This window comes from Belonocnema kinseyi, chromosome 8 (genome assembly GCF_010883055.1).
Source record: "Belonocnema kinseyi isolate 2016_QV_RU_SX_M_011 chromosome 8, B_treatae_v1, whole genome shotgun sequence".
Taxonomy (NCBI): Eukaryota; Metazoa; Arthropoda; class Insecta; order Hymenoptera; family Cynipidae; genus Belonocnema; species Belonocnema kinseyi.
The window spans coordinates 65,341,671-65,364,075 of NC_046664.1; the positions used below are offsets into that span (position 1 = coordinate 65,341,671).

The 22,405-nt window shown below is 28.8% G+C and overlaps 1 protein-coding gene across 1 annotated transcript in view; it reads right to left on the reverse strand.

Annotated features, from left to right (window-relative positions):
- LOC117177857 (serine/threonine-protein kinase atr) overlaps positions 1–21,690 on the reverse strand; it is a 31,655-nt gene extending 9,965 nt beyond the window's left edge. The window contains exons 1-19 of the mRNA XM_033368879.1: positions 21,475–21,690; positions 21,171–21,370; positions 19,310–19,486; positions 19,080–19,228; positions 16,798–16,947; positions 16,489–16,687; positions 16,214–16,326; positions 15,540–16,111; positions 15,310–15,471; positions 14,696–15,184; positions 12,578–12,755; positions 10,899–11,144; positions 9,304–9,420; positions 9,076–9,204; positions 8,622–8,869; positions 4,900–5,706; positions 4,648–4,808; positions 1,590–2,974; positions 97–284 (exon numbers count right to left, since the gene is read on the reverse strand). Coding sequence (XP_033224770.1) covers positions 97–284; positions 1,590–2,974; positions 4,648–4,808; positions 4,900–5,706; positions 8,622–8,869; positions 9,076–9,204; positions 9,304–9,420; positions 10,899–11,144; positions 12,578–12,755; positions 14,696–15,184; positions 15,310–15,471; positions 15,540–16,111; positions 16,214–16,326; positions 16,489–16,687; positions 16,798–16,947; positions 19,080–19,228; positions 19,310–19,486; positions 21,171–21,370; positions 21,475–21,518 — 5,714 coding nt within the window. The 5' untranslated portion in view covers positions 21,519–21,690. The remainder of the gene's footprint in view (positions 1–96; positions 285–1,589; positions 2,975–4,647; positions 4,809–4,899; positions 5,707–8,621; positions 8,870–9,075; positions 9,205–9,303; positions 9,421–10,898; positions 11,145–12,577; positions 12,756–14,695; positions 15,185–15,309; positions 15,472–15,539; positions 16,112–16,213; positions 16,327–16,488; positions 16,688–16,797; positions 16,948–19,079; positions 19,229–19,309; positions 19,487–21,170; positions 21,371–21,474) is intronic.
- Between the last annotated feature and the right edge of the window lie 715 nt (positions 21,691–22,405).

A 22,405-nucleotide genomic window follows, 5' to 3' on the forward strand; every position in this document is an offset into this window, starting at 1 on the left:
ATTTGGGTTTAAATTGAAAATATCTTTGGAATAACCCAAATAAATTATTCTTTATATCTAAAATTAAAAAAATTTTATATTTAAAATAAATTTCATTACCGTCCTACACGGTCCTTTTCATCATCTGACATGGCATCAACCAAAGACTCGTAATACTGGGCAATGGCAACGTAACTTTTTTCCCAACATCGCCACACTTCAACTGCTTCTTTGAAATTTACTATATTCGTGCGGGCGTCCACATTCAAGGTCTCGTGATTATATTTCGCAAACAAGAGTTTTGCCTAAAAACAAAATAGCTTAAACTTCTTTTAGGTAGCCACAATAGTCTCAGAGAAAAATTCCTGGGGGTTTCCCGATTTTTAAAAGATTTCAATTTCAATTGGAAATTTATTTTACAATAAGGTTTAAAGTCACATTTCCACTAGTAATGCTTTGAGTTTGGAAAAAATTTGCAAAATTTATATACGAGTTAAAATTAAAATATTATTTGAAATCCTATAGATTTGCGATTATTAATGTTTAAATTAAACATTATACATACTATTTTGAGGAATTTAAATTTCAAACCAAACAGTTTTTTACTTTTTAAGAAGGGCTGAGCGGTTTAGTGCATAGAAAACTTAATTATCAAGTCAAAAAATGTCAGTGCTGTTACTCTATAATTACTGTACATTTTAAGAGAACAAGTTTATTTTACTCAGAAATAATTGAATAGCACATTATACAACAAGGGGCGAAAGGAGCAGATTTTTCCCGCTAGTGGGTTTACTGCCCGATCGAGAAAATTGTTCCCGAGGTTGCGGTTTATCAACGCTGGGAAAAATCTTCTCACGAGGGCAGTAATTACCCGAGGGACAAGTCTACTTTCGTCCCATGTTATATATAGTATTTTATTCCACTCCTGACCGTGGCCACCTTTTGGCCCTGAAAAGCGGGTCCGAGGCGTTTTTTTATAGCTTTGTTCGCACCTCGAATTCTGATCGAATAATTTTTACTTTCGCCACGTAAATTTCACTTTCGCCCCGCAAATGAGATTTGCGGGAAATATATGCTACTTTCGCTCCTATTAGCAGGGGAAAAAGGTGGCCATTTCGATCGAGTGTGGAATAAAACGCATATTTTTAATCTTTTTTAATACCAATTTTAAAAAAAATGTTAAATCAATAAAGATTTTTAGATTAATCCATAATTTTTTTAATATTATTTAGAAACGGTGTCGATTTTATCATTTTTGTAAACAGTACTTATTGGTATTTAAAAAATTTTTTTTTTAGATTCAAGTTTTCTCCCGGTAAAATAAATATTTACCTGTTGCAATATGTATTGAGTAACAGCACTAGTATTTTGTATGTGAGAATTCATTCAGTTATCTAAGGACTTTCTTGCCATGCTTGATGCTCCTTAATCGCATTCAAATTAAAATTTGTTTAAAAATGAAAAAAAGACTCGCCTCCAGATATAAACTAAACATTTTTAATGTTCCATATTAAATAAATTAAAAATGTAGACTTTGAAAAAGACAGTTTTACTACTAAATCTAAGAACGCAAAAATTTTCGGGTGGAAAATAAATAAATAACGACTTACTTTAGCACACTGCTTCCTTTCCTCAGTAAACTCATCTGGTGGTGTTTTCTTGTACGTATCCGCAGATTTAAAATGTTGATCGAAACACCGCTTTAGAGTTGCAAATGCATACTCTTGATTTCCCTTTTGCCAATACAATTGAGCTTTCTCTATTTCAACTTCCTGAGGTCGACACATTTCTTCGGCAGAAAGAACGTGCATATAAGCTTGTTGATATAATCCAGCTTTCCTAGCAATCTTGGAACTCTTCAACCAAATTTTTCCAATTTCCTCCTTTAACACAGAATTCTCGGTATTGTGGTTTTCCAGCTGGTATCGCAGTGCCAAATCTAAAGTAGCTCTTCGCATACTCAAGACAAATTCGACACCTGTGGATGCCTTCACCAATTGAAATCGTTTATCCCACTCTTCAAAAATACTCGGCACAGTTTCAACGTTTTCCAAAATCTTTTCCGTCGCTTTTTCAAATTCATTGAGTATATGCAACTTCATTATGTGGGAATAACTGTGCTCGTAAGCACCGGGATGAGATGCTGCTGCCAGTAAAGATAAAATCCTCTTCTTAACAGAAATCAAATTAGGCTGTACGCTATTTTTAAGGTCTTCCAAAAAACTATGCTTCAAGTTCTCAGTTTCGTCTAATTCTCCAAAGTGTGCGAGTCTCCACAAACATTCTTGTTCAACCATCAGTGGCTCCAATTCGGGTCTACTTTCTAGAACTCCCTTCGTAATACTCATGGCAGTGAAGGGCTGATTAAGACTCAGATAACACTGAATCATACCCTGCAGATATTTCGGTTCCGGCACTTTTTTCTCGACGATTTTTTCATAACAGGTCGCAGCATCTTGGAATTCTCCTCTGACCTCGTGAGCCAAAACTAATTGTTGAAGAGTCGGGCACTGATTTTGAGATGCTAGGACACCAGAGACACCATCTGGCTCTTCAAGCTGCAGGTATATTTTAGCGAGAAGATCGCGTTCTTCTTTGACGGAGAGAGCGTCTTTTTTGAGAGCCATGTGTTCTTCCAAGTACATGAGAGCACGGTGATATTCGTAGGATTTGTAGCAGCCTTGAGCGAGAACGAGGCCATTGAGTTTACCACAAAAGTTCTGAATCGATACGTATTTCTTGTCTCTCTCTAGGCGACGTTCTCGGAGCCACCTCTGGAGATGCTCGAGTGTCAGGAAGACGACTTGGGAACATCTCACGCGTTTTGCTTCATCCGAAACTCTGGTACTTGATGATTCTGCATTGAAGACTCGCAAGGGTCGATTGTTCATCAACTCTGGATCTTTTGTTGATTGCTCATTGCCTGTTATGACAGCCAACATTTCCTCGGAAATTTTCGTCCATTGTAATTCTGACCCATTCGCCACTATGTGTGCTGGAAATTAATTATTTGCGTTGTTAACCCTAGAACGCCCCACATGGGTCTGACAGACCCAGGGGTGTTATTCTCACTATTATATCTCCTAGGTTAGTTGATGCAAATAATTGATCTATTCACGAAAAAAAAAAGTATGAAATATCCTGACGCCGTATATTCCGTTAGCGACTTCGGTGGCGTTTCACGTTAATTTTTGGAAAGGTAAGTATATTTTTTTACTCAATCGAAAATTAATTAAGGTGAACTGCATGCACATTTTATTAAATATAAAGTTAATAATAATTAGTTGAAAAAATATAGTGCATGTTTAGTGTTTACGTAGTGTGCATGCTATAATTACATGATTTTTTAATTTGAAGACTCGTTCTACGGTAAATTGGGTGCGTTGGAGATACGTCTAAACTATGCTGTGTTGACTCCATGCGATTAATTGTCAGTTTTGTCTAAATTTTTAACTGTTTTTAAAGCAATTTGCAATAAAAGAGCTTTCCTATATAAAAGTGACTTAACTACAATGTTTTTTCTGAGCCCCTTATTAAATCCTTCAATTTTTCGAAAGTAGAAAATTGATCAAGTTAGCCACTTTAAATAATTATACTTTTTTTCAGTAAATGCAAATCAAATATTTTTTCCTTACAGAGCATCTTATTTACACTGAGAAACCAACAATTATTTATTTCTTGTATCTCATGTTTTATTTAAAATGGTTACTTCCAACTTGAAATCAAATTTTATAATTTTGAGGAACTTATAAAGTATTAAACTGAAATCGAACTCCATTCGAATATTATGTACCATTTTTATCGTCGAAGTAAATTTTAATCTGACTAAAATTATTCTCTTTTGGTCCTTCTATAATTATAATACTTCCAGTATTAATAGACTTAACTTCTTATCCTGCAACAATTTAAATTTTTTATTCAACACTTTTGAATGCTTCAAGCTAAAATTATTTTATAATTTCAATTCAAAGTTCAGCTACGTTAAATTAAAACATTTTTAATTATTTAATATTGGTTAAATTTCAAAATCTTGTAATTTCTATTTTTCCATATTAAAGACGTCAAACTTATTATTATTTAACTATTAAATTAAGGGTTTCAATGATATACTATTGGATTTGCAATTACTCAAATTATAAAAATTTCAACTACCTATTAATGTTTTTAGTTTGAAATAAATATCTTAAATCTAGAAAATTTCTACTACAAATGTTGAATTTCAAAGAATATATGCAGATTTTTAAGTATCTAATTTATCATGTTTCGACTTAAAACTATTCAATTTTGAACATGATAAATTAGAAATTCTTGAACTATTATAAGATCTCTATTTCTAATTTATACTTTTTTCATAAATTTAAATATTAAAATAAAAAATATTATATATAGGTATTGGGATCCGCTGCGCTGCAATGCGCCATCTATTTTTCAATACGGCCAAAATGTGAACTCGCGAAACCAGGTAGGATTTTTAAGATGCATTTTAATTTGGCTCTGAATAAACGTTTAAAATGGAACATTTTCGAATATTCAACGTCTCGAATTAAATCGATCAAAATTTAGACTTAAAAATTAAAATGGTCATAGTCAAGTCTTCCAAATTACAATTCGTTAACAATTTTAAAACGAACTACTCAAAAAATTAATTTAGTTAGTGAAGAAACTAACCTGCAATATGTGGAATGAAAAATACGACTGTTCGCACATCGCGTTTAAAAGCCGGTGTCGAAGTCGTCAAAATTTTTTTAAGCGTAGGATTTTCAACGCTTCGCGACATGCTCATTACCCAATTATAAGCCCAGTTTTCAAAAGTCGTTCCCATGTCAGTCCTAAAAATTGAAAGATATCGTTAAATTTACTGACTAATAATTTGATTTGCAAGTCCAAGACTTGAGATATCCTTGCGAATCGAAAACGCACCCGTAAATCGGATGAGGATACTCATTCTGAGTTTCAAGAATCTGGATCATATAGCGAGAACTCAAGAAGGGAAAAATCATCTCCTGAATCGTGAAGGGCATACTCTCCCAATAACAGCTCTTAGCGCTTTTTGGTGAAATCTCATAAGCCTTCAGTATTTCCTGTATCGCTAGAGAAAAGCAGCCTGTGTCCTGTGTGCTTTTCTGCATCTGGAATCCTCTTGCGAGTTCGATAAGCGCCTCACAAGCAAACTCTTCATTTGTGTCAGATATGAACTTCTTATCATCTCTTGAAACAATTCTTCGAGGTAGGAGACTGGGCTCCACAGCTCCGAGTTCTCCGAGACATTCTCCGTAAGCTAATTGGATTGTCTCATCCTTATCCCTACACCCAGCCATGAGTGCATCCAAAAGCTCAAGAATCAATGGATGAACACTCGCGTTGCTAAGAATTAGTTCGTTAAGTTCGCTTCGATGTTTCGCGAGAAACTTTTTTAAGTGGATTAAGGCTCTTAAACGAACGTTATCCGTTTCGTGTCCTATACGTTTCAGCCACAAACTTAGCTCTTCTTTAACGCATTCTGGTTTTCTGCGCCTGATGCAGTTTGTCACGATACTCGAGATATTTATGGAAACGTTGAGATCTTCAATAAAGAACAATTCAGGAATGTAAGGTGAGAAGGCTTCCTCGTTTTTGACAATCAAATATTCCAGCATTTCGTTTGTTTCTTTCGGGTAGCTTTCTAATAAAGGCACAACTGAAGAGAAAATTGTCGGTAGCAATGGTCCCAGGTCTTCTGTCAAGGTGCTAAAAATAAGAGACATTATTTCGATTTTAGAAAGAATAGGGTGACCACTCAAGGCTCAGAAAAAATGTCCAATCATTTTCCAGGGGTTTCGCGATTTCAGGATTTTCCCCTAGTTATTTAAATTTTCAAATTCAAACCTTCAGGAATACTAAATTTATAATTTAAAGTTTAATTTCATACCAGATAGGTTTTTATGCTTCAACTAAAAATTGTGCATCTTAAAGCGCTTTTAAAAACTGACTAATAAACTTTTCCAATCTAATTTTTTTTAAAATGTAGCGCTTTCTATTTAAACGAATTTCTTTCAATTTGAAGGGATTTTGAGGATATCAATTGGAAAGGATTTTAATTGGAAAGAATATAAAATACAGTATATTAGATTATTGATCACTCAACTTTCGAGTTCCAGATTTTAAGATTTTAAAGATTTCAATGATTTTACACACTTTAAAGACTTTACAAATTTCACAGATTTCAAAGATTTCAAAAGATATCAAAGATCGGACTTCAAAATCAAGGCTTTTACAACAGATTTCCAGATCAATGATTGAATGCGAAAAGATTTAAATTACGATAATTATATATTGCTTTCAATTGGAAATTAATTTGTTAAATCTAGAAGGGTTCAAATAACAAAGGAAGGGTGTCGTGGTATAACTATGTACACTACCGTGCAAACTTTAGGCCACATCTTTTTTATGACTGAATAAATTATCCTAATTTTAATTATACCGGAACTAAAAAATTTCTCTTTAAAAGATTGTTTTCGAAATTATGTCTAAAATAAGAGCAGAGTGAAGCCAATTTGTATAGTTTTAAGCATATAATGCAAAACAGTGTCAATTTCAATGTTTTCTTAAATTTTCAATAACTTCTGAAATAGTCAACATTTTTCAATATTCTTGGGTTAATTTTAAAGCTTTTTTTCGCCGTATCACAACAGCTTATGAGTATAAATCGTATAAATTTTCTTTTTGAATTGCTGCAAGACTTGAAGTTGTAATAAAAAAATTGGAAAAGTTGCAATATTATTTTTGTAAAATATACGAAATATATAATCTTGAAGTTTCTATGTAATTTCCTCAAAATACATTTTTATATAACTTTTATTCTGATTTGCCTACAGATAAGATGTTTTCAAATTTTTTCAACATTTTTATTACAATTTCAAGTTCTTGCAATTCGAAAATAAATTTGTTACAATTTATATCCGTAAGCTATTCTGATACCATGAAAAAATATCTTCAAAGTGAGCCCAAGAACATTGAAAAATGTTGATTATTTTGGAAGTTATTAACAATTTAAGAAAACATTCAAATTTACACTATTTTTGCAATGTCTACTTAAATAGTTACAAAATGCAAATAAACTAACAAATATAAAAATACCACGGTATGTAGCATTGTAAAACTCATATTTTTTTTAAAGAAACGATCTTTTAAATTGAATGTTGTACTTTACAACCTTCTATTTGTCTCGTGGTGCGTTTATAATATTTCAGGCATGTTTTACGTTAGCTGGAATTTAAAAAAAAATCCATGGACTTACACGGTTTGGACGACAGTCGATTTTTGATGATATGTACTCGTCTCTCGAAAAATATTAACTTTGTCGAAATATTTTGGTTAATGAAACCTTTAAAGCTCCGTAAAATCACGAATGAACTTTCTTATTTTTTTGTTTTGTTTTTAGAATCGATTTTTGAGAAGGTTTTCTTTCTCCTGAAAAATTGGTCCCAACGGGCTTACATGCTTTTGCCGAGAAACAGTTCAATTGTTGAATTTCGAACAGTATATAGACTTGAAACGATTTAATTCTAATTTAGCAAGTTTTGAACTAAAATTATTCAATTTTGTAAGCTAGGAAATTAAAATTCTTAAGGGGAGATTCTGGTCATAAGTTTTCAAAAAAGTGAAAATTTTTTTTCTTCATATTTGGGTAGTAAATACTTCTAGAAATAGTGTAGAATTAATTTTAAAGGTCAATAAAAGGTCAAGAACAAGGATAAAAGAGGCCGAAGCAGCTACAGCGCCCGAGCGGACTTTCACGATAGAAAACTTTAAACTCGATTTTCTCGAAACTACATTTTTTGACACCTTCGACAAATTTATTTGGAAACTAATTAACCAATTGATTTGAAATTTGGACAGCTCATTCTTCAAGTGTGTCTCTATCGTGTGAACTACGATCATGAACCAATATTGTTAATTAACAAAGTTATGAACAATTTAACTTGCAAAAATGAGGTCAAAAAGTTCAAAAGTCCGCCATTTTGTTTTTTTTTTCTAAAAAAAATTCTGATTATAGTTCACACGATAGCCAAAACTATACAGATTATAAATCTTTTTTATTTTTTGATTTCGGGTCAACCGTTCTCGAAATATTTGAGCGAAAGCTAGAAAGGAGGACATTTTTGAGGCCGCCATTTTGTAAACAAAAACAATAAAAAACAAAGAAATTTTTTTTTTTTATTAATTCAACCTCTATACTTTACACTGTAAAAAATTTGGAAGAAACACATTATTTTTACTATTAAATAAAATTCTTTGAAAAATACAAAAATAAAGACATGGATGACCAGAATCTCCCCTTAATATAAAATAATCAACAAATACTTTTGCATATTTGAATCGAACAGTATTTCATTTTAAATGTTGCAAGTTCAACTAAAATTTGAAAAAGGGTCTCAACCCGATTAAAAAAAAATTAAATAAGAGACAAATAACAATTTAAAGTTGAAAGATACAATTTCCAATGAAAGCCTTCCACACTAAACGATTTTATAGTTAATAATTCAAATTGAACATTTAAGATAATTTAAAAAAGAACTATTTCAATCTAATATTTTTATATCATACTGTCTAACTTTTGAAGTAATTTTGTAGAAAATAGGAAAAAGTTAGTTTTAACCTACTTGCGCAAAAAAGCATCCCAGGCTTGATAAGACAATTTTCTAAATCCAGGTCTAGTAAATCCCAGAAGCATTCGTAAAGTCGCGAGGATTTTGTAGCGAAGAGGCGTAATGTATACAGGACCCATGAATCGCATCAGTGTCGCTAAAGAAGCGATCGCACATTGCTGAGTGTACTCGTCTGCCATCTTGCTAATATTCACCTCCAAAGCGACTAACACTCCGTGCAAATAAGGATTGAGATAGGCAGTCTAGAAAAATCAAAGAAAGCAAGAAAAATAATAGGGAAATTAAAAATCACGAATAAGCGTAGGATTCTTTTTGAAACGGAGAGGCGACGGAGAAAAGAAGAATTTGACAAACAAGGAAAGAAAAAAAGTAAGATTTAGAAAAAGCACTATAAAATCTGCGGGATAAGCGAAATATTTAAGATTTTAGAAAAAATTGTATTACTCACGATTTGTTCTAAATTGTTTGTTTCGAATTGCACCGGGCCTTGTCCGTTAAATCTGGACATTACTTCGAGACAGAAAATCACCTTTTCCGTTTGTGCGTGAAATTGCAGAAACAATTCACTGAAAATTTCCTGTTGATTAAAAATATATATTAGATTCGAAAAGTAGAATTATGAACTCGATAGCTATGATAGTAGTCTCGACAGCAAAATTGCATATTTTTTATTTACCTCAAAGGATCTGCTCATCAAATACTGCATATCACATTCCGTGATTTTTGAAACAAGTTTCAAACACTTTTCGCCGATATCTGAATCTTCGATGAGAAAAGCATGAGCGCATATGTGCTATATAAAAAACATATTTTAGAAACTAATAATTTAGACAGATATATCAGACTGACACAAACCAAAATGCTCCCAAGACAGGAGAAGTAGGATGATTTTTCACAAAAATAGGAAAATAAATTCTTTTGAACAAAATTAATGTTGGTACCATATTAAATTCACTATAAAAGCCTTAAATTCCTAAGATTTTAAGTTGGAACATATTGCATTTTCAACAAAGCAGCTGCGTTTTAAATAAAAAAAGACAATTTTTCAAAAATAAAGTTTAGTTATCAAGCTAAAAAGTTGAATGTTTTAGAAAAAAAAATCTTTCAAATCCTTTGCATGTACAACCATATAGTTAAACTTTCAAACTACAGTGATGAATAAACAAATAAAAGTAAAATTATTCCACTTCAATCAAGAAATATAAATTCACAAAAAAAATAGACGAATTAAAATGAAAAAATATAGTTTTTACACTTTCCAACAAAAATGATGAATTTGTAACAAAATAGTTGAATTTTCAAACAAAAATGATTAAACTTGAATAAAAAAACACAAGCTTTAAACCAAAAACAGGCTTTTCTCAAAAGAATGTTATTTTTAAAAAAATTGAATTTAAACCAAGAAGAAAAAATTAAAAAGAAAAATTCATTAAAAAAGAACAAATGCACAAGAAAACAGTTGAATTTTCGAACATAAAAGATGACTTTTTTTACACAAAATAGTAGCATTTTCAACCAAATAGTACAAATAGTACAACAACAAGAGACGAACTTTTTATAAGATAGTTAAATGTTCAACAAAATAATGAAATTTTTAACCAAATAGTAAAAGTTTTAATTAAAAGATACAAATTTCTAGCCTACAAAAATTAATTTTTAAACAAACAAGATTAAACTTCAATCAAAAGCCGTTGCATTTTCAACCAAGTGGTTGAATTTGCAACAAAAAAGTTATATTTCAAGGAAAAAATTCCCTATAACTTTACTATTTCAAATTATGAAAATAAATAAATAATCTTTAATTGTGGTTATTCATTAAAAAATTGTTTTAACGATTTCAATCAATAAAAAATTTACTTTAGAAAATTGTAAACAGTAGAGTTGTAGATAATGTTTTTCCTGTGCGACTAAGCCATTACTTATCAATATTCAAGCATTTTCCAAAATTTGGTGAGAACCGACAGTTAGAAAAAATTTAATTGCAAAAAATATTGTTAACAACATTTTTTTTGTAAGCTTTACAATTTTTTCATGAAAAATTCTTTTTATTTGAAATTACATCATCAGTAATATTATTTTTATTCCTGAAATCGTAGTTTCTCGATAACAGGGTAAACAGAGGAATTCTTTCAAAGGGACAAAAGAGGCGATTGGGAAAAGAGTGTGAAGTCTGAGATATAGAAAATACTTTGTAAAACCAAAATCAGAAAGCTAGAATTTGAAAGATAAAGATTCTAAAAAAAGTTAAATTATTGAATTAAAATTAAATACCTGAAAGTGATCTTTTAGCAACTCCTTTTTGTCGACTCGATTTGGTTCTGCTATATCTTGAAGCAAAGAAATCGCTTTCGGCGTTTTAACAATGTGGGGAATTAAATGGCTCACAGCGAGATGAACATCTTTTCGCAATATATGTGCAGCTCCTTCGTATCCAACGCATGTGGCGACTCGGTGAATTGACGCCACCATATTGTATTTATAATCCACATAATTTTGTACTGACATTTCCATCATCATCTACAATTGAAGAAATGTGTTAAAATTAAGGGGCCATCCATAAATTACTTCACAGCTGTTTTTGAACAAATCAACGTTATAGAAAATCTATATATCCAAAATATATTAAGTTAACGTTTATTAATTTCATAATAAACATTTGCAATAACGTCATAAAGACTTTACATCATTATAATTGGATTAGTATTCTGATTTTTTTTAATATACTGTAAAAAACTACCCACAAAAATTTTTTTTCACAATTTTTCAAATTACTACTACCCGCTAAATCATTCAATATTTTTTAAGTTTATCAGGTTAATATAAAATATATTTCAAAGAATTCAAAAGAATTTAAAGGATTTTCCAATATTTTAAAGGATTTTTAAGGATTTCCAATGGATCCCACAGGCTTTTTTAAGATTTTCGAGGATTTCAGTATTTTAAAAAGATTTTAAAGGCTCCAAACAAGATATTATAATGAATTTTACAGGATCTCAAAAGATTTAATAGAAATTTAATTATTAAATTTAAATAATTTCAAATTGAGGGATTTCAAAGGATTTAAAAGTTAGAAGAGATTTTCCAATTTTTCTAGGCAATGCCAAAGATTTTCAAGAATTTAAAAGAATTAAGTGTATTAAAAAAAATATCCATAAATATACAGTTTTTTTACAATTTTTGAAATTACTCTAACTACAGAAAAATTCATAATTTAATAAGTATATCGCGCTTTGTGCTATTGACTACATACACTCTTAGATATTGTGATCTATTTTTCTATATTATGATCGCAATCGTTTTTGTAAATATTTAGGTCATTTCAGGTTATGGCTAGCTTGTTGAAAAATCTAGAAAAAAGCATAACTAATATTAAATAGTTGAGGATAAGTGCCAGTAATTGAAAAAATGAAGTTTTTGATGAATATTTCTCTACTAAAAATATTTGGAAAAATACTTAACAAAAGCGGATGGGGGGGGGGTGAAATCACCCTTTTTACCAATTGTTACATGGGGGAGGCGATCGCTCAAAAATTGGCTAAAACTGGGTTACTTTTTTATGGATGGTCCCTTATTAATTCTATTAAATTTTGGAGTTGAACTTTTACAAGAGATTTTTCAGAAATTTCAATCCAACCGAATCTTATCAAACTCGTCTTAAATCAAGAGTTGAACTAAAAAAAATCTGATTTAAAAATGATAGATAAGTCATAAATCTGTCTGTCTTGCATGGGTTACAGGATTGCCAACATTTCAATTACAGCTAAAAATCCTAATTTCAGAATTATAAATATAATGTTTATGTGTGAAACTTTTGGATTCTTTTTATAAACAACACATTTTTAAACCTTTAATATATTTTATGAACTCTTCTAAAAATTAAAAGAATGAGCGCTCTTAGATCAAGCGCATTTTCATTTTGAGGCTTTCAAAACAATTGATTCATAACCTACCTCCATAAAATGTTTCCGATACCGTACGTACATCTCTTTTGGACTCAATTCATGAAACGCTGCCACTTGTTTGAAAGCCACAGTCGCAAAAGCAACTTCTCTTGATCCTGAGAGCGGATGTAATATTGTCACAATGAAAAGACTCAGAATTCTTCTTTCTGTTAAATGAAGACGAACGCTGAAGCAAAACCCAATAAAAATCAATCAGAATAATCAATAGAAAATAATTACTCTTGCATAGACTTCACAATCTCAAAATCCTTCAAAAACATGGAAAATAGGGTGATTTTTTTTACGAAAATAGGGTAATAAATTTTTTAAAATAAAATTAATGTATAGATAAAATATTTAATTCAATATGAATTTTCAACAAAAAGTTAACTTTCTGTCAAGAAATATGACTTTTTAAAGCAAGCGTAGAGTTTTTAAGCTAAAAAGTCCAATGTTTTAGGAAAAATAAGTATTTTAAACCCGAAAATATTAATTTTCAACAAAAACTTTAATAGTAGTTAAATTTTCAATCTACAAAGGTGAATTTTAAACAAATAGCCGAATTTTTCAAATGAAAAAAATTAAAATTCAATCCGAAACAGTTGCATTTTCAACCAAATATTGAAATTGTTAACCTACAAAGACGAATTTTAAAACAAATAGTTGCATTTTTTAGCAGACAGTTAAACTTTCAATCCAAAAAGACAAATATTCTGTCCAAAAGTAAGCTTTTGTTGACAAAACAGTTTAATTTTCGAAGAAAAAAGATGACTAACAAAATAGTTACATTTTTAACAAAATAAATAAATTGGAAACAAAATAATTCAATTTTCAACCTACAAAAATGTACTTTCAACTAGATAGCTGAATTTTAAATTTAAAAAGATCAATTTTAAACAAGTAAAAACATTTTCAACAAAATAATGAAATTTTTAACTAAAATTATGAGTCTTAAAGAAAATGAATTTTCTACAAAGGATTTCAACTTTAAACAAATTATTTGAATTTTCGACAAAAAATATAAATTTTAAACAGAAAATGTCAGAGTTGAAATTTTAACAAATACGCTTTTAATCTTAAATAAAAAACTCTTAAATTCAACTAAAAAAGATCAAATTTTCAACAAAATAGTTAAAACATTAACCAAAACAGATTATATTTCAACCAAATAGTTGAATTTTCAATTAAAAAAGATCAATTTTCAACAAAATATATAAATTTTCTACTATAATGATGAATCTTTAACCAAAAAAATCATTTTTCAACAAACGACTTCAAATTACAGCAAAATATGTAATTGAATTTTGCACAAAAAGATTAATTTTCAACAAAAATTTAATTTTTGAAATTTCAACAAAAAAAGACAAATTTTCTACAAAATAGTTAAACCCTTAAACAAATCAGATTAATTTTTTTAGCAAAAAAAGTTCTCGGAATTTGTGATCATGTTTTCGAATTTTCAAGTCAAAAAGGTAGATTCTCTACAAAGTTGAATTTTCAACCCAAAATGTGAATTTTTAGTTCAAATTATTAATTTAATAAAAAAAAATTCTCAACTAAACAATTGATTTTCAACCAAAAAGATGAATTCTGAACAAATGATTTCAACATTGAACACATTAGCTCAGTTTAGAATATAAAAGGATATTTTTTCATCGAAAAACGATCAATTTTTATCAAAAAATGAAATAATTAAATTTTCAGTTGCGAAAATTATTATAAAACGAAAATAAAACGAATTTTCAACAAAATAGTTCAATCTTTAACACAGGAAAAATTTCAAAAAAGGAATTCAACTTTAAACAAAGCCACATTTTCGACCAAAAAGGATTACTTTTTAATATAATAGTTCAATTTTAAAGAAAATAATTGAATTTTCAACCATCCTTCAAAAAGGATTGACTTTTCAATAAAATTGCTGAATTTTTAACATAAAAAGTAAATATTCAACTAAAAATAGTTGCATTCTCTTATTTGGTTTCTATTAATTCAGTTCGCGCCAAAGCAAAAAAAAAACAGAAAAGGGGGGAAAAGAAGAATTCCTTTTAAAATGGGAAAGTCTGTACTTAAAATGAGTTTCTACTAACATGATGTTCTTTTTAAATACTTGTCTAACATTTTGCTTACCAAGCGAAATTTTTAGCAGTAGAAAGCAACTGCAGATGCAGCAAATAATTCAAACTATCAATCGCCTTTACCATCGATTTGGACAAAATTTCAACAAAAGAGTCTACAAATTCATCCAATTCGTTTGGAACGTCATCTGCCGAAAGGATACGAGTCTGTTGTAACTGGGCGATTCTATTTTGCAGCAAATAACCGATTACGTTCCCAACATTATTTCGAACATCAGAGTTATCATCACGTATGTATGGCAACCACAAATTGGAAATTTTGTTCGTGTTAAAATTCTTAATGTGGTTCGAAAATCGGAGGAAATTTTCCGACATTCGTAGACGAACTTCAACTGAATGTGAAGTAATTAGAGATTCAAAGAGCGAAGAAATTATCGTTTCGGATCTCGAAGATAAATTGTATATTCTTGAATCATCTCCGTGCTCTAGTTTATCACAAACGTTGCATTTTACAACGAGTTTGGATCTATTCCAAGATTCTCTAAAGAAATATAAATGATCAGAAAAAAATATTACCACTCATAAAATTATTATAAATAAATATTAAAGTTATATAAAATATATTTAAATGATCAAAATCTTGTTGAAAGCGGGAAATTAAAATACCTGACCAATGTTGCGCATTTGGACAGAAGACAAATCAATTCGCCTAAAATTTTCGCCACAGCTTCCTGAAGTTTTTGTGACTTGGAAGAATTTATTGAGTGGATCAATTTCAAAATGTCTTCAACTCTTATGTCATCATTCACCGATAATAGAAGGCAATTCCTTTGGAATAAAAACATTATTTAAAAAATCAATAAGAATATTAGATAAATACTAAAGTCTATACTTACGAGACACCAGCGATTGTAAATTCGACATCAGGATTTGAAATACACTCCTTTAACAATTGCAAATGAGATTTTCCATTTCCATATCGACAAACTGTTTCCAAACATTTAATTTTCGTCTCAAAATCTAGCGAATCGGCTACTGACTTCAAATCGTTATCAACTTCCATTGATTCCGATCTTTTCTTAGTCCAAGGCAACGATAAAATTTGCTGGATTTTTTCCTTGTTAGATTCACTGTGAGCTATCAGTTGCATCAAACAATGGAAGACTAAAATATTTGATTGGGAATTCGAATAGTTTAAATTCTCTGCCAAAAAACTGAAAATAAGCTCCATGTCCTCTTCATAGAGTTGAGCATTCATTTTGCGATCTATAAACCAGGAATCCAGCAAACTTGTGGATTCCAAAAAAGAGGAAATTTGAGAAAAGTTTCTCTTTGAAAGATTTTTTATAAATAATGCTCGTAAGTTCTCCCATAATTTACTGACGCTTTTGACTTTTATAGGTTCTTGATTCAGGGAAATATTTTGCAGGTCGTTGAAAATGTAGTACATGAGAACCGAGTTGAATTTCTAAAATTAAAATCGAAAATGACCATAGTGGAGAATTTAAAAAATATACATGTAATATCCTAGATAGCTAAGTCATAATTTTTATATACATGAAATACTTACTGGGAGAGCTTCTGAGTAGTGAATAAATTTTCTGATGGACGAAATATAATACCTAGGATTATTTTTCAGATACTGTCCAATTTTATCATAGATTCTTTCTTCCAATTCTTTTCCTGTAGAAAAAGACAATTCAGAATAAAGGAGAAAGAAATTTTTTACTTATCAATTTCTTTTCAAACGCATTTGAAGTTGATCTCTTTCCCAAAATACACTTCGAAAAAAGTCGAAATAAATGAATTAGGAATAAAATTAACTAATGATTATTTTATACTTACCAATGAACTTCTGTGCGATTAGATCCACTAATTCGAAGCAGAGATTCGTAGAATCTAGAGATGGTTTTATCAATTTTATGAGTTTAGAGAAGACTTCTGAATATTGCAATAATGATTCGTGTGAAACTATTCCTTCTCGGCTCCAAGTGGGAATTGTGTTGGCGATCTCGATAACATATTTTATCACTGCCTCTAAATCCTAAGAAAGGAATAAAAAATGTAATTCAAATCTAAACATTTTTTTCCAAATAATATTTACATTTAAAAAGATAAGTATGAGAATAAACTGTCTTTAGAATTAATAAATACCTTTTCATTCACAAGATTAAACTGAATACATTGAATGAAGACCTTTAGAGATAAAATTTTAACCTCAGGTGACGAATTCACAAGAATTCTCATACTTTTCTCCCAAAGGGAAGTATGATCCCACATAGAAACTCCAGATTTTAATACTATCTGAAAGGATTAAAATAATTCTTGTAATTAATTATAAAAGTACCATTTTATTTACAAAAATATTTCCCTGAATTATTATACGCTTGTGTGTGCCTATTTTTCCAGTTAGAACAAACACACGTATTTGTTATGACTGAATTGCAGAATTGCCAAATAAAGTTTTTTCTCGTTTTCATTTATATTTTCAGAGTTATAATTAATTACTTTTAAGATGTCCCCGAGTTTGTATATCATCCGGTATCTAAACAATTTTATATTAATTTTATGGCTTAAGAGTTTACTTTATAAACTTAAATTGATTAATAGTTTAAGATAATTGAATAAACTTCAAGTGGTAAAAAAATAATTACACTTAAAGTGTCTTTATTTGAACAAAATAGCCAATTTTGAAGCCCGAAATAAAACAATTCACCGTAATTCGGCAACACGGAAATATTTATCAAAGATAAAAATTCCTGATCATTAACTGGTTCGCAAAAAATGTTCACGGCCAATGGAATTAAAAAATTCGAACTCTTTATGTTGGAGATTTAAAAAACATTTAAAATTAAAAGTTGAAGAATTTTTTAATCGAAATTCTGTTTCTTCAAACGCTGAATAACTTATCAGTAAATTTGTTTTTTAAATTAGAAAAATTAAAAATTGGAAGTTATAAAATTGTTCTTTTTTTAACGAATACTTTTTAAATTAGAAGTTCCATTATTTACATTTTAAACCGTTTTAAACCAATAATTGTTCAATTGTTATTTACACATCAAAAGTTGTTTTTGTTTTTAAATAATAATTTTTAATTTGTTCCAAGAAATATTAAGAAAAGTGTTTTATTGTCTTAAAATCATTCAAAATTCTTAAATAGCTTAACATTTTTTTTTAATCTTCAAAAACCTTTTTTTTTATTTTTCAATCATTTCAAATTTTAAATAATGTTTGACATGTTTTAAAAACTTCTAAAAATCACTTAAAATGATCAGATTTTTTTTTAACTAGCAAAAATAACAAAATCGCGTTAAAATCTTCCAGATTCTTTTTTGATAACTTTTAAAATATTTTAAGATATTTAAAAATATTCTATTAAAATGAATTTGTCTGAATAAAAAATAATTTAAAATTATCCCAGAAATCTTAAGAACTGTTTTTTCTTCAATTTCTTTAAACTTTGTACAATTCTTAAAAAGCCTCGCATATTTTATTGAAAATCTAAAAAAATCTCGATTTTGATTGACATTATTTCAAACTAATTTTTAATATTTTCAAAACTTCTAAATGTATCTTGAAATTATTCAAATTTTTCATAAAGTAATAAGTGTTCACTTATTATTTATCAAAATTCAACAATTTCCCTTACAAAAGAAACCTTTTTTGAATAGAACAATTAAAATTTCAACATTCAAAGTGTAAAGTTAGCTATTTGAAATTCTTAAGATTCAAGGTTTTCTATTTCAAAACAATTAAGTTTGAAATTGTTTATGTTTGTATATTCGATTTATAATTGCTGGTATTCAATAGATATTGAAATAGACAGTCGAATATTTTAGACTGAAGAAATATTTGAATCGAATTTTTAATTACAATAAAAGCGTTCGATTATGAATCTAATTTAAATTATTTAAAAATTAAAAATAGTTTATGAAGTTTCAGTCGGACGTTTACATTTGTTTAAGCAACACGACTTCCGAAATGAAACAGTTGAATTTTTAACTTAAACATCTGTAAATTCTTTCATTTTGAACGGATTGAGAATCATTTTATAAAATCAATTATCGGTCACTTTTTAATACTTAAAGTACAACTCAACTATGAATTTATATTTACAGATAATCAACTGAAAACGTTTTTTACCAAAAGTTTTGATTAAAAATCTGAAATAGAAGATTTTTAAACATTTTATATGTCACATTGTAAACCGAATGATTTAAAAGAATTAAAGTCAAACCTATTTTAAATTTGTAAATAATTTCTAAAAAAGAGAAAAGATAATATTAAACTGAATTAGATCATCATGTGATATAAAATTGTGATATTTCAAGAGATTGGATAGATTTTTCTTCTAAAAATTGGTAAAATTCCCGGAAATTTCCCAGTCCATTGATAACCCCAAGAAAGGGATAATTAATTAATAACTTTTGAAGTACCTGCAAAAGGGAAGATTGAGTCAAAGGTATGACCTTGATAGTGATAGGAAAGGGCGTCAGGTCCATATTATCGATGAGGTTTCTCTCACCCTTAAATTTATCCAATTTGAGTTCTTGCTCTATTGAGAATTCATCAAAGTTCAATAACTCTACAAGAAAAAAAAAGTTTTAATTTTCCCGATTAAAATATTGGGAAAAATTCAATAGGGTCTACAATGAAAATAGTTTACCGTCGATTATTGTTAGATATTCTGATATAATAAAAGAATGCATTGGAATTTGATTTCGAGAGAGTACCCTCAACATTTTTGCTTGCACTTCGATACTGAGCTCGAGTATTTTGTCGTTCAGAGAAGAGCCAGTTACGAGTATGTGAAACATAACACCGAATAACCATGTTGCATAAGCTACAAGACAAAAAGACAAAAAGATAAACTTAAGGATAACGAAGTAATGGAAATTACGTGTTTAAAATGAAACTGTTTAGTTATAAATTAATTTATTTTGATTGAAGATTGAACTATTTTGTTGAATTTTTTTTTACGGAAAATTAATCTTCTTGGTTGAATATTCATCTCTTTTAGTTTTAAATGCAACTTTTCGGTATAAAATTAAACTGCTTTAGTTAAAAATTCGACTTTTGTTGTTGAAAATGGGTATTTTTTGGTTTAATTCAATTGCTTTTATTCTAAATTTAAATCTTTTTGGATGAAAAATCAATTATGACATTTTTCGTTGAGGATTTAAATAAGTGATTGCAAATTCATGTATTTTGTTAAACAATAAGTTTTTTAATCGCAAATTGATCTTTTTGGTTGAAAGTTCATTTTCTTTGGTTCAAAATGCAAATATTCGGTACAAAATTAATCAAATTTGGTTGCAAGCTCAACCATTTCTTACATATTTTTGGCTGATACATCAATTAGTATATTTTTCGTTGAAAATTCAACTACTTGTTTGAAATATGACCTGTTTTAATATAAAATTCATTTATTTGATTGAAACTTGAACTATTTTAGTGAATTTTTATATTTTTTATAGATAATTAATTCCACAAACTAAAATTTAATTATACTATTTTTAGGTAAAAACTGACCATATATCTCTTTTAGTTGAAAATTCAAATGTTTGCTGAAAATTCATTTTTTTTTATTCAAAGTGCAACTGTTTGGTAGAAATAAACTGTTTTATATTTTAAATTAAAACATTTTGTTGTTGAAATGTCAAATATTTCATTTGTCGTTAATCATGAATCTTTTTATATTCAAAAGTCAAATACTTTGTTAACAGTACATAATTTGAGTAGTTTGTCAAAAATTATTGTTGTTAGTTAACAATTTTTCATCTGAAAATGTAACTATGCCATTTCTTGTTGAAAATTTATCTCTTTTATTTGTCCCGTCAATAGAAATTTCACGAACATAAGAATTCCGAATTCAAATTTTCTAACATTTTTTATAATAAATATAAATGTCTCAAATATTACAGTGTCTATTTATTACTTACTTTATTTTTATTTATTTTATTTTGTCTTACTTTATTTTGAGGATTCCAAAAATTTGAAGTGGAGTTAAGTTTCTTTTTTAATTTAAGACTCAAAACGTATCGGCTTAAAAATTTGCTGCTTCTTATACTTTAAATCTTAACAATTCCACCCTTTAAGTTTAAAAAAATGTTTTTGACAGTTAAATCGGTTAAATCTAATGTTAAAAAAATTCTAAACGTTTTAATTTGGTGTTTCTAAAAGCTTCAATTTTTTAGCAAAATATAATTAAACATTTTGTTGAAAATTGTTCCACAAATAGAAATTAAAAATGTCCAAGTTTGAGCGATTCAAAATTTAAATAATGATTAATTCTAGAATTTTAAACGCTGCATCAATTTGAAATTATCTCATTTATAAAGTTTCGTATATATTGAATTTATAGTTGCTCAAGTACTAAAATGGTTTCTTTGTTAAATTATACAGCATTGAATTAAATATTGAAATTAAAACTAAATTATCTTAAATATTTGGGAGATCAGTTCACGTTATAGCTGTTTGATAATTAATTAAATTCCCCAAGGTAAAACTTAAAAGATAAAACTGACCTAAGTATCGTTTTTGTACATCTTCAGAAACTGGATCTGTTCCAGTCGAGTTAGGCACTAAAATATTGCTTAAATCTGATCGTAAAATAGCTTCCAAGAATGAACAAACTTGTTCCTTCGTAGTTTCTTTTTCAAGTTCCGGCACGATATTAATAACAGGGTTGTAAATAATTCTCCACATATCCTCGACAGCTTTGGTACTGAATAAAAACCCGTGTTGAAAATTTAATTAAAATTACTCAAAAAGATTAGAAATAAGTTCTTAAATTCATTTTTCAACAAATATGTAGTTTGAATTTGTAACCTGTTTTCGGAGTCTTGAGGGTTTTCCTCCGTTTCTGCTGACATTTTAACTGCAATTTTCTATTTTAACAATTTTTTGTTGCTACTGTTCTTAACCAGGCACCTGGCAAGTTGCGGCAAGTGCACTGTGTAGAGTTCTGTAGGTTTCTGGGTCTTTCATTTAACTTAACGGTTTATAAAACCACGTGAAAACAAATATAAACAATGTTTTGTCCGTTCTTTACTTCTTTGCGTTTAGTCTTCTTTTTGTAAAAAAAATAAGGTGAGTGGGGGGACGTCACACTGCACATGCGTTACCGCCACTTTTTTAACTGCGCATGTATCGAAAAGCGCGGGACTATTTGAAATAAAATATTATCAATAATACTAATAAATATTTTTAAAAGTTTTTTACTTGAAAAAAATCAACTAAAGTATATCATTTTAAATCCACCCGCAATATGTCTGCACGCCGGGGCTAAGCAATAATGCAGATTGAATGTTAGGATAAAACATGATTTTGTTGTATAGCTTGAATGGTTACAAGTTTCAGCAAATTTAAAGTTCCTAATTTAAATTTTGAACGATTTTTAAAGAACAGTTGAATAATGCAGATTTAAAATTGAATATTTTTCCACTTTGACTGGTGGCAATGACGGTGAATTTACTTTTTAATCCTAAAAAAATTTGTTTAATCGATTTTATTATTCAAAAGTAATTTTTTTACATAATAACAATGTAAAATTATAGAATTTCATAAGCCTTCGTTTTGAAATATTCAGTTTAGTTTTCAATTTCAAATTCTCAAATTTTAATCACTTTGAATTGAAAAGGATTTGAATACAAAAGTTTAAATTTTAAATTATTGAATTTTGAACGCTTTTAAATAGGAATAATTTAATTTTTATTTCAATTTTAAATGATCTATTTTGCAAAATAGATATAATCTATAA